Raw genomic sequence first — 12836 nt, 5'->3', positions numbered from 1 at the left:
GTTCTGTGCTCCTGGTGTGGCTTCCTGTCTATTGGTGAGACGCAACTTAGATTGGGACACTGCTTCACCAAGCATCTGTGCTCTGTCCCCAGAAGAAGCGGGATCTCCCAATGGCTACCCATTTTAATTCCACTTCCCATTTCCATTCTGGTATGTCCATCCATGGCCGCCTCCACTGTCGTGATGAGGCCACATTTAGGTTGGAGGAACAACACCTCATATTCTGTTTGGGTAGCCTCCAACCTGATGGCATGAACATTGATTTCTCAAACTTCTAGTAATGCCCGTGCCCCCCACCACCATTTCCCATCCCCTTTTCCCACTCTCACGTTATCCCTTTGCCTGCCAATCACCTCCCTCTGGTGCTCCTCCCCCCTTTTTCTTTCTTCCATGACCTTCTGTGTCTTTCACCAATCCATTTCCCAGCTCTTTATTTCATCCCTCCCCCTCCAAGTTTTGTGTATCACCTAGTGTTTCTCTCTCCCCTCTCCCCACCATTTTAAATGTACTCCTCAACTTTTTTTCTCCAGTCCAGCTGAAGGGTTTCGGCCCTAAATATCGACTGTACTTTTTTCCATAGATGCTGCCTGGCCTGCTGAGTTCCGCCAGCATTTTGTGCGTGTTGCTCAGATATCCAGCATCTGCAGATTCTCTCTTGTTTGTGATCCTAATCTTGCACTCTCAATTTGCAGATGGGAAAGTCTGATATGGGAGTTGTTTAAAGGATCTCCCACTCACCCACTGAACTTACTTGGCCTTAAATATAATCAGAATTTCCTTCCACTGTCCTTTGAGAATAAGGCCCGAAAAGAGGGGTAGCCGTGGACCCCTACCGTTAACTGGGAGGGTCTGTGGATCCCCGGTTGGGAATCCATGTTCTAAAAGGAGTAGAGTATTTTTCTTTTGTCTGAAATGGGTAACTCCTTATTTTTAACTGGTGACTATAAATCTAGATTCTCCCAGAAGAAGCATTTTCTCCACATCTATCCTGTAAAGATCTGTCAGGATTTTGTCTAATTTAGTCAGGCCTCATTCTGCTCTTCTATAAGAGCAGATACAAGTTTGACCACTTCAACTTTCCTTGTGAGGCAACTTGGCAATTCTAGGAATTCGTTACCTCTCAATTACTTCCAAAACTTCAATATCCTAAAACAAGGAAAGATCCATGCTGTGCACATTACTCCAAATATTGTCTCATGCACACCCTCTAACCAAAGTATAACTATTCTCTATTTCTTCCTCCTAGCAATAGTATCCTAGTTTTGTTGATGACTTGCAATACCTGTAAGCTAATCCTTTCATGATTCATGCACAAAGATGCCCAGATCACACTGCATCTTGAGGCTCTTGCCTTTTTGATATATTTGTTAAGTATAGTTGCCATTTCCCTTTCTCAAACCCATGTTAGCATTGCAGCTTACTTAGAATTTTGCCTTGATAGTTTCTAATATCACCCCACTCCCTCCATGGCAGACATTAAGCTTTATTTCCCACCTTTACTGAATAAAGGAATTACATTCACCATTTTCCTATCTAATTGTGCCCAGCTTGTCAAGAAATAAAATCATCCTTCTGTTTATAGTCAAACTCCTCTCCATCTCTGTAGTGTATTGGTACATCCTCTTGAGAAAAATCTTCATCTCACTCTTATGCATTTCCTCCCAACACATTCATTTGGTAAATTTGTTTATTATTGTCACCTGTACTGCGATACAGTGGAAAATGTTGTATCTCATGCTGTTCATACAGATCAATTCATTACACAGTGCATTGAGGTAATACAAGGTAAAACAATAACAAACTGCACAATAAAGTGTTAGAGTTTCAGAGAAAGTATAATGTAAGTAGGCACTCGGTGCAAGGTTATAATAAATATATTGTTGGGTCAAGAATACATCTTGTACTGGGAAACCATTCAATAGTCTTATAACAGCAAGGTATACAGTGCCTATAAAATGCATACACCCCCCCCCCTTGGAAATTGTCATGTTTTATTGTTTTGCAACATTGAATCGTAGATTTAATTTGACTTTTTTTTTGACATTGATCAACAGAAAAAGACTCGTCAAAGTGAAAATGGATCTCTACAATGTGATCCAAACTAATTATAAATATAAAACAAAATAATTGATTGCATAAGTATTCACCCCCTTTAATATAACACACCTAATCATCACTGGTGCAGCCAATTGGTTTTAGAAGTCATATAATTAGTTAAATGGAGATCACCAGTGTGCAGTCAAGGTGTTTCAATTGATTGTAGTAAAAATACACCTGTATCTGGAAGGTCCAACTGCTGGTGATTCAGTATCCTGGCAAAAACTACACCATGAAGACAAAAGAACACTCCAGGCAACTCCATGAATAGCTTATTGAAAAGCACAAGTCAGGTGATGGGTACAAGAAAATTTCCAAGTCACGGAATATCCATTAGCGTACAGTTAAGTCAGTCAACAAGAAATAGAAAGAATATGGCATAGCTGTATATATGCCCAGAGCAGGGCGTCCTCAAAAACTGCCTGTGCTAAAAGGGGGATAGTGAGGGAGATCACCAAGAGATCTATGAAGACTCTGGAGAGTTACATGCTTCAGTGGCTGAGATGGGAGAGACTGCACATACAACAATTGCATGGGTACTATACCAGTTGCAGCTTTATGGGAGAGTGGTAAAGAGAAAGCCACTGTTGAAAAAACACATGAAATCTTGGCTAGAGTTTACCAGAAGGCATGTGGGAGACTGAAGTCAGCTGGAAGAAGGTTCTAGGGTGTGATGAAACCAAAAATTGAGCTTTTTAGCCATCAAACTAAATGCTATGTTTGGCCAAATACTGCACATCATCATAAACAGACCATCCCTACCGTGAAGCACGGTAGTTGCTGCTTCATGCTGTGGGGATTCTTCACTGCAGCTGGTCTTGGAAGGTTTGTGAAGGTAGAGGGTAAAATGAAGGCAGCAAAATACAGGGAAATCTTTGAGGAAAACCTGATGCAGTCCGCAAGAGAACTGCGACTTGGGGGAAGATTAATTTTCCAGCAAGACAATGGCCCCAAGCATAAAGTCAAAGCTACACAGGAAAGGCTTAAAAGCAACAAAGTTAATGGCCTGGAGTGGCCAAGTCAGAGTCCAGACCTCAATCCAATTGAGAATTTGTGGCTGGACTTGAAAAGGTCTGTTCACTTACAGTCCTCATGCAATCTGACAGAGCTTGAGCAGTTTTGTAAACAAGACTGGGGGAAAAATTGCAGTGTCCAGATGTACAAAGCTGATGGGGACCTATCCACACATACTCAAGGCTGTAATTGCTGTCAAAGGTGAATCTACTAAATATTGACTTGAAGGAGGAGAGTAATTATGCAATCAATTATTTTGTGTTTAATAATTGGAATAAATTTAGGCTAATTTGTAGAAGTGTGTTTTCACTTTGACATGAAAGAGTCCTTTTCTGTTGACCAGTGTCAAAAAAGGCAAATTTAATCCACTGTGACTCAATGTTGTAAAACAATAAAATATGAAATCTGGGGGGTGGGGTGGCATGGGTGAATACCTTTTATAGGCACTGTAAGCCGTATTTGAGCTGGTAATATGTGCCTTCAGGTTTTTCTTTCTCCTGCCCAATGGGAGAATGGAGGAAGATCTCCAGGTGGGAGCGGTCTTTGGTTATGCTGGCTCTTTTACCAAGTCAACAAGAAGTATAGACAATCCATGAAAGGAAGCCTGGTTTTGGTGATGTGCTGAGCTGTGTCCATAACTCTGCAATTCCCTTCAAAGCAAGGCACAACAGTTGCCGTACCAAGCCGCAATGCATCCAGATAGAACATTTTCGGTTTTTAAAAAAACGGTGAGGGTCAGAGGAGACGTGCTATATTTCTTTAGCCTCTTTAGGAAGTAAGAAGCATCAGACATGAAATGCTGCAGGAACTCAGTAGGCCAGGCAGCATCTACGCTCCACCATTAACACTGCCTTCAACCACACATTGATTTCTCGATCTTCCAGTAATGCCCCCTCCTCACCATTTCCTATCCCCTTTTCCCCCTCTCACCTTATCTACCTGCCTGCCCGTAACATCCCTCTGGCGCTCTCCCCCCACCCCACCCCCCCTTTCATTCTTCCATGGCTTTCTGTCTCTTTTACCACTTTACTTAGCTCTTTATCTCATCCCCTTCCCCCCTTCAGATTTCACCTATCACCTTGTTTTTCTCTCTTCTCTCCCTCCCCCCCCCCCCCACTTTCTACACCTCAGCTTTTTTTCTCCAGTCCTTCTGAAGAGTTTCAGCCTGAAATGTCGACTGTACTATTTTTCTTAGATGCTGCCTGGCTTGCTGAGTTCCTCCAGCATTTTGTGTGTGTTGCTTGGATTTCCAGCATCTGCGGGTTTTCTCTTGTTTAAGAATCACCAGTAAGCTTTCTTAGTCCTATGTCAAATGTGGTTTGACCAGGACAAGGTATTAATGATCTTTCTTAATAACTTGATGCTCTTGATCGTGACTTCAGCACCATTAATCTAAACAGGATCACGTACACTGCCCTCCTCCCTCCCTTTCTGAAATCAGTGACCATCATGTTGTTTTGCTGACATTGTGGGGTACATTGTTGTCATTATACCATGTCTTTTGGCTCTCTATTCCTTTCTGTACCTTGACTCATGGTTATTTGCGATACAACCCACTTTGGTGATGTCACCTGTAAACTTGTAAATGGAATTGGAACAGAATCTGGCCACGCAGTCGTGATTGTATAGGGAGTAAAGTAGGAGGCTAAGGATGCAGTGTTGAGGGTAATTATGGAGGAGCTATCGTTGTATTATGTTGGAGATCAGGAAGTCAACATCCAGTTGCAAAAGAAACCATTGAGTCCCAGGTCTGGGAATTTGGAAATGAGTTTGCTTGGAGTTTTAGTATTTGTGGTGAAATTATAGTCAATAAACAATAGTCTTATGCAATACACAGAAAATGCTGGAGGAACTCAGCAGGCTAGCCAGCATCTATGGAAGAGAGTACAGTCAACATTTCAGACCGAGACCCAATGAAGGTCTTGGCCTGAAAGGTTAACTGTACTCTCTTCCATAGATGCCGGCTGGCCTACTGAATTCCTCCAGCATTTTGTGTGTGTTGTTTGAACTTCCATCGTCTGCAGATTTTCTCTTTGTGAATAGTCTTGCATGCGTCTTTCTTGTCCTGATGCTCCCGGGGTGACTGAAGTGCCATGGAGATGGCATCCACTGTATCTGTTGTGGCAGTAGGCAAATTTCAGTAGATTGAGGATGTCTGGGAGGCTGAAGTTAATGTTTGCTGTAACCAGCCTCTCAAAGTACTTCATGATGGTGGATGGCAGAGCCACTGAGTGGTAGTGATTAAAACAGGTTACCTTTTTTTAAGGTATCAGGATGATAATGGTCTTAAACCAGGTGGGAAGCTCAGAAGAAAGTAGAGAGAGCTTAAAAAATATCTGCAAATGCTCCCACCAGTTGATCTGTACAGGATCTTAGGACATGGCCAGGAACACCATCTGGGCCATATGCTTGTGGGTTCACTCTCTAGAAGTTGCAGTGACTGTGGATTCAGTGCATCCGAGGCTGATGGAGTAAGTGGTGACAATCCAGTCCTCTTCTGTTCAAAACATATAAAACACATTAAACTCATTGGGAACTGGTGTGCTGTTCTCAGCAATGCTTGTTATAACACGTAAGCCCTGCTGCAACTGACTGGTCCATGACTCAATTTTGAACTTGTATTGTCACTTGGCATCCCTGATAGCTTTATGGAGATCACTTCTCAATTTCTTGTGAAGGTTAGGGTCACCTGATTTGAGCATTGCGTCCCAGATGCTCATCAACAGGATGCTTGTAGCTTGTTTCCTTACCGCATGTTTGTAGCTTGATCTTTCCACTTTGCTCTCTTTTAAGAAGCTCCTTTCCAAGCTTTTGTTCATTGATATATTTTCTTCTTTTTACTTTTATTGACTACCTCAAAACTGCTTTGGAATATTTTGTGGATTTTTGTCAGACAAATGAAATTTCAGTCCTTGTAGCCACAGTCAAGATTGAAGCTGTTGCAAAAGTAACAATTTTACTAAATATAAATTGTGCTTATAGTAGAAAGTTTATTGTAGGTTTTTGTGGTAACTTCAAACTCATTTCACTACCCTGTGTCCAGAAGGGAGAGAAATTTAGATAGACCAAAATACTGTGGCATTGATGAATAGTTTCTGTTGTAGGGCAAGGAGGAGTCATACTTAAAATTATAGGGGTCTGTGAGGTTTAAACAACATGAGAACACACACAATTTTAGCTGTCCCAGCTGCCAGATAGAGGGAAGTAGGGAAAAATAAATGAGTGAATATTTTAAAAAACTGAATCCGTTTTCTCTCATTTGAGCTTCTATGGAAGTTACCAGCAGAGTGCAAGGGAAAGAATAGGGTGGAGTAACCAGGGTCTATTTAAAAAAAAAATTAATTCAATAATTTGGTATTGATATGTTGCATTTTCCCCTTTCATTTAAAAATCATTAATTATGTTATTTGCCCTATTCCAGGTCGTTTAGGATATCCCCATCCAGGAACTGACAATTTTCTGATGCTTAATGGTAAGTATTGTGAGTATTGTATTTTTCCTTTGCTGTTATTAGGAAACCACATTGATTGGCAGCACATGAAACATATTACAGGACGTGGAATGGGCAACTGGTAAAAGTTCAATGGCAGATTAACTTGCAGCAGCACTATAGTGGTGGTAATGCACATGACCTGATTTTCAGCTTTGAAACTGATTTCTAGTTCATTTGTTTCTACATCTGTAATATTACCTTCACTTAGTATATTTTGTATGAATTAAGCTTGATATCAAATGGTGCATTAATGAAGTCTGTACTTAAGGGCAGAAAGGCAGAATGACAAACTTCTAGATGATAAGAGAAATCCAGTGCAGTTTAAAAAGCAGAACAGAAGTACTTAAGTAATAGCAAAATGTTTTCTGTGTATAATTGTAGGCAAGTAAATTGACCAAATAATAGAGGCAGATGAGTTGTTTCTTTGCTTAATGGAATACTGAATGGTTACCCACTAACAGTTGTTTTGGACCCTCAGCTATTCACTTGCTTTTTTTCAAAAAAAAAGGTTCGGTTAATACAAACGTTTGTACATCAAATCCATATTTCAGCTTGCTGATGGCCAGAAAGATGGGAAGATGGGAGGTATTGCAGGCAAGGTAGATGGAAGTGTACAATTAGAAAAGTCTAATGAGATTCTGACAACATAACTTGGGAAGGATGCACAGTCCTGAAGGGAGTGGAATCTTGATTGAGTGAAATAATACCAAGGTTTCCAAAGAAAAAGAACATTCAAATTAAGGTTCCTGTCCCAGAATTCACAACCAGAGTAATCAGATAACGGTTTTTGAGATATTAAAGAGACCAGATTGGCTGCACTTCCTAGTATGTTCCTTGGTTGTGGAGTCTTAAAAGTAGGGGATCTACAATTGGTGCTTTTTGAAGGTTGAAAATAATTGCATATACAGAGTGGTAAAATATGAAGTAATCTGTTCAATCAATCTTTAATTTTAAGTCTTAGATTTTTTTTTGTTAACTATCAGTATAAAGTAGTGTGAGACAAAGACTGGTGATTATTTGGTGACAGTCATTAAATGATGAAATGATATGCATGCTCCAGTATTTTTAATAGTATATGTAAAAGTGATCTTCAATTTATTGGATTAACATCAGTTGCCTTTCCAATGAGCTAAGTACTTGTATTAGTTAGGGATTCGTCAAGCTGTGTTTCATGATAGAAATCTTACATTGAAATCACTATACCCTTTCATTGTATTTGATTGCAGATTCCCTTTTAGTTTTTGCTTAGGTTTATGTGTGAATAAACAATGGACCAATATTATTTTGTCCAGATAATTGTGATTGTTATTTCAGAATCATGTTTATTATCACCGCCATGTGACGTGAAATTTGTTAACTTGGCAGCAGCAGTTCAATGCAATACATAATCTAGCAGAGAGAGAAAGAAATAATAAAATAAAACAACAAATAAACAAGTTAATCAATTACGTGTATTGAATAGATTATTAAAAAATGTGCAAAAACAGAAATACTGTATATTAAAAAAAGTGAGGTAGTGTCCAAAGCTTAAGTCCATTTAGGAATAGGATGGCAGAGGGGAAGAAGCTGTTCCTGAGTCGCTGAGTGTATGACTTCAGGCTTCTGTATGTCCTACCTGATGGTAACAGTGAGGAAAGGACATGCCCTGGGTGCTGAAGGTCTTTAATAATGGACGCTGTCTTTTGAGACACCGCTCCCTGAAGATGTCCTGGGTACTTTGTAGGCTAGCGCCCATTTGGAATTCATTTTATGTTGTATATTCAAGTTTTTGAGAAGTTGTACGATTGTCAATCTAGATGTGCCTAACACTACATTTTTTGTTCAATTCAGAGTACTTATTATTCAGATTATGGCATTTTATTTTGCTTCTAGAAGTAGAATCTATGTGATGTATGTACAGAGTTATTTTAATCATTTAGCACAGCTAAAAATATTTGAATGCTGGACATTAGAAGTAAAAATCAAAGCTCTGGTAATAGTCTTTGAATAATGCAGCACCTGTGAAGACAGTTAACAAATGTGATAGACAACAGTTGAAGTCACTGACCTATTATGACCAGACAAGTATACTATCCCCTGTGCTAGCCAGGATCACCCTTTGGCCAGTCATTTCAGAATTTATTACCACTGACTTACAGTGCCTTGTAAAAGTATTCAGCCACTCAGCCATTTGTTCACATGTGTACTGCAATCAGGGATTTTGATAAATTTAACAGAGAACTTTTATTTGTTAATCATAGGCTCCTTTTTTTTCACAGCAGAGCCCAAAAAACAGGGAAAATTGTAAAGTGCAAAAAACTTAAAAATTCAAAAGCTGAAATGTCTGCAATTCAAAAGTATTCATCCTCCTCTGTTTACTATTTAGTTGAACAACCTCTTGCAGCCATTACAGCCAGTAGTCTTTTGGATAAGTCTCTTAGCTTTACACAATGCGATGGAGTAAGATTTGCCCTTTCCTCCTTGCAAAATTGTTTAAGCTGTGACAGGTTAGTTAGGGAGTGACATTCAACAGCAATCTTGAGGTCACGCCAGAGATGTTTGATTGAGTTAAGGTCAGGACACTGGGCACTGAAAGACATCAGTTTTCCTCATTTGAAGCTCTCCATGGTTCCTCTGGCAGTGTGCTTTGGGTCATTGTCCTGCTGAAGGAGGAACTTCCTCTCCAGTTCAAGCTTTCTGGTAGAGGCTAACAGGTTTTTATCCAGGATCTTTCTGGCTTTAGCAGCATTCATCTTTCCATCCATCCTGACCAGATTTCCGATCCCTGCGGCTAAGTGGTTTTCCCATAGCATGATGCTCCCTCCACCATGCTTTTACAGTAGGGATGATGTTACCTGGCTGATGCACAGTATTAGATTTACACCACGTGTAGTGCTTAGTGTTGAGGCTAAAAAGTTCCACTTTAGTCTCAATCAACCACAAGACCTTTTTCCACTTCTTTATGGTATCTTATAGGTGACATTTTGCAAAGTGTTTATGGGTAAGGATATGCTGTTTTTTTTAAAAAGCCAGGGATTTTTCCTTGCCACTCATCTATAAATATCCATTTTGAGATTGGAACCATGAACTTCATCTCCACTTGCAGCCACTGACCTGCAGCTCATTCAGTGACTGTTGGTGTCACAGTAACCTCTCTTACAAGTGCCATTCTTCTCTGGCAACTAAGTTTAGAGGGGAAGCCTGAACTAGACAGCGTGGCTGTGGTTTCATATTTTTTCCGCTTTTTCTGTATGGACTGCACTGAGCTCCAAGGTATGTTTAGTGCCCTTCAGATGATCTTGTACACTTTCCCAGATCTGTGCTTTTCTATTATCATTTTCCTGACCTGTCTTGAATGTTCTTTTATCTTTATTTTGGTTTGTTGAAAATCTACCATACTATTGGACCTTACAGAGAGAGGAGGTATTTATTCATTGAAAACAAGTGATACTCTAATTTTCTACATCAGCAAATTGGGTGAGTTGGTATTGCTCCTGAGGAAAGTTAGTGTAGTAATTACAAAGGGGATGAATACTTCTTAAACCTCACAATGTTGGTTTTTAATTTTTAGTAAATTGTTGACAGGATTTGGCATGTTTCTTTTGATTTGACATGATACACAATGTTTTGTAGATTAGGTCAAAAAATCCTACTTCAATATATTTAAAATTTTGAAGACAAGACAGTAAAGTGTGAAAATAGTTGTGGGGGCTGAATACTCTTCCAAGGCATTGTATATTATGTGAAGTTGGTTGATATGCAGCAGTTGTACAGTGCAAAGACACAAAATGACAAAAAGTTGCAAAAATAAAGGGTGCAAGTAAAGAAAGGAATATTGAAATAGTGTTCATATGTTCACTTCCCATTCCAACACAAACATGTCTGCCCATGGCGGAATGAAAATTAGCAGAACACCTTGTATTCTGCTTGGGCAACCTGGCAGTATGAACATTAAGTTCTCAAACTTCTGGCAACCACTACCCCACTGTACCTTCTTTCTTTCTACTTTTTTTTAAACTCTCCTGATTCAACTGGCCCCTCCTCACATTTTTTTCCTTTTCCCACCCTGTCCATCATCCACACACTCCCCACCAGCTCCTCTCTCTACCTCCCTTCCTTTATTCCAAGCCCCACCATCCTCTTCAATCAGATTCCATTATTTGCAGCACTATGTCAGTTATACCTATCACCTCTCAGCTTCTGACATCATTCCTGCCCTCCTCACCCCCTCACCTGCATCCTCCAATCACCTATCAGCTCTTGGTTCATCCTTTCTCTTCAGCATTTTACACTAGCTATCTCTTTCCAGTTCAAGTGAAGGGTCTTGACCTGAAATGTCAACTGTCCATTTCACTCCATAGATGCTACTTGACCTGCTGAGTCCCTCTAGCACTTGGTGTTGTTCAAAAAACATTCTTCAAGATCTTCAAACATTCTCTAATTTGGTTCACTTATTGTGAAACCATGGCATATTATGCCAGTAAAATTGTCTAGTGTAACAAAGTGAATTAATTACTCTTTATTATGAATGTTTACTGTTTGATGCAAGTGAGAATTAGCAACGACATTCTCTAGAAAACACAATGTTAGACATTGAACTATATCTGGAAAAGTGAGATCTATATAATCAAATTTTCTCATTACTCAGGCTAACATACCTGCACATCTGAATGTTGGCCTTTAGTGACTTGTGCATAAAACACCAACAGTTTTAAGAAAAAGTTTGTAAACCCCTTGCAGTTACCCGATTTTCTGCTTAATGATAGGAACAATTGTTGGTGTGTTATTAGTTTAGGCAGACTGTCTATTATTGCGATGAATCTCAGATCACATTTTGAGTAATTAATGCAGAAAACCAGGTAATTGCAAAGGGTTCACGAACTTTCTCTTGCAACTATACATCCCTTTGAACATTACTACCCAATCGGTCACTGCTTTAAAGTCACAGTTTTCTGTTTTGTGTGACCATCCACATTGGTAAATGTAGGTATATTTTATCTGCTGCATTCTCACTCATTGTGCTTGCTAGTATCCTCCTTAAGCCTTTTATATCCTACACCAGTCATCTCACCTAATTTAGTGTTATCAGCAAATGTGTTAATATATTTGGTCATCTCAGTTAAATCATTATTCCAGGTTGTGAATAACTAGAACCAAGCACTAATGATGGTAGGATCCCAGTTGTCTCTGCCAAACTGAAAAGGATCTGAGGATCTGTTTATTCCCACTCTGTACTTTTGTCAGTAACCAATCAAGTTGACATGTTACCTTCGTTTCATTGTGTGCTAAACGTGTGGCTAATCTTTGGTAATATTTTTGTAAATTTAAATTCACCACATCTACAGGTTTCTCTCCATTAGTATTCTACTGATCAGATCTTCAAAAATCTCCAGTATATCAGTTGAACTTAATTTTCCATTCCTTGACTCAGCTCACCATTCCCCCACCCCACCTACCAAGTTGCTTCCCTGCCATGGTGCACTTCATTATAGATTTCGTCTGAACTGGCCAATTCTGTAACAGACCAGAATTACTGTTCAAATTCAACCATTTTAAATTAAGGTTAGGTTCTACGAACTAAAATCTATTAAAGTGGGCAATACAATGCTGTTCCTTGAACCTGTGTGGATTCATTAGAACAGTGTAGAAGGCCAAAGATTGAGTGGATGGTGAATTAAAGCAATATGTAATGGGCCATCTATGGATTGAGTGGTGGTGTTGTGCAGGGTAGTTGTCCAATCCCTGTTTGGTTCCCCCAGATTTGGTTCTCAAATTTGCATTTCCTCTTGAGGTTAACAAGCTTCACCAGGTACTCAGCTACCCCACCACTATTACTTAGTCACTCTTGGTCTCCATCTGATCTTTGTTTTCCCTGGTCTTGAGACATTTAATTAATTTCTCTCACTTCTGATGTAATATTAATTCTTTTTCAGTCTCCACAGAGGCTATCTTGCTTGCAGAATATTTCCAGCACTGTTTTTTTGACATGTTTTTATCAGCTATGAGTAGGATTCCCATGTGCATTGAACATGATGCACATAGAAAATCCACAAGGTCTTTGTATGGTGTTTAAAATCTTTTGAAGACTTCTGTAGAGTTGTGTATACTCCTGCATTCTATTTTATGGGGTATGTAATTCTAGAGCAGGACAGTTTGCTGAAGCTGGCCACTGGCTGGTTCTTAGAACTGTTGTATAATGTGCTGCAGAAACTATGACTCACTGCATCACATCATTCCCAAGAAAGGTCAGTGG

At 39.6% G+C, this 12836-nt stretch overlaps 1 protein-coding gene across 2 annotated transcripts in view; it reads left to right on the top strand.

The window, feature by feature from the left end:
• Positions 1 to 12836, top strand: part of LOC140195151 (cytoplasmic polyadenylation element-binding protein 2-like) — a 120437-nt gene that overhangs the window by 62474 nt on the left and 45127 nt on the right. For both annotated transcript variants that reach the window (XM_072253011.1, XM_072253010.1), the window contains exon 4: positions 6533 to 6583. In XM_072253011.1, the coding sequence (XP_072109112.1) occupies positions 6533 to 6583 (51 nt within the window). The remainder of the gene's footprint in view (positions 1 to 6532; positions 6584 to 12836) is intronic.

Source organism: Mobula birostris, chromosome 3 (assembly GCF_030028105.1).
Source record: "Mobula birostris isolate sMobBir1 chromosome 3, sMobBir1.hap1, whole genome shotgun sequence".
Taxonomy (NCBI): Eukaryota; Metazoa; Chordata; class Chondrichthyes; order Myliobatiformes; family Myliobatidae; genus Mobula; species Mobula birostris.
Note: the sequence above shows the minus strand (reverse complement) of the source record. Positions and strands in the feature narration are given on the sequence as shown.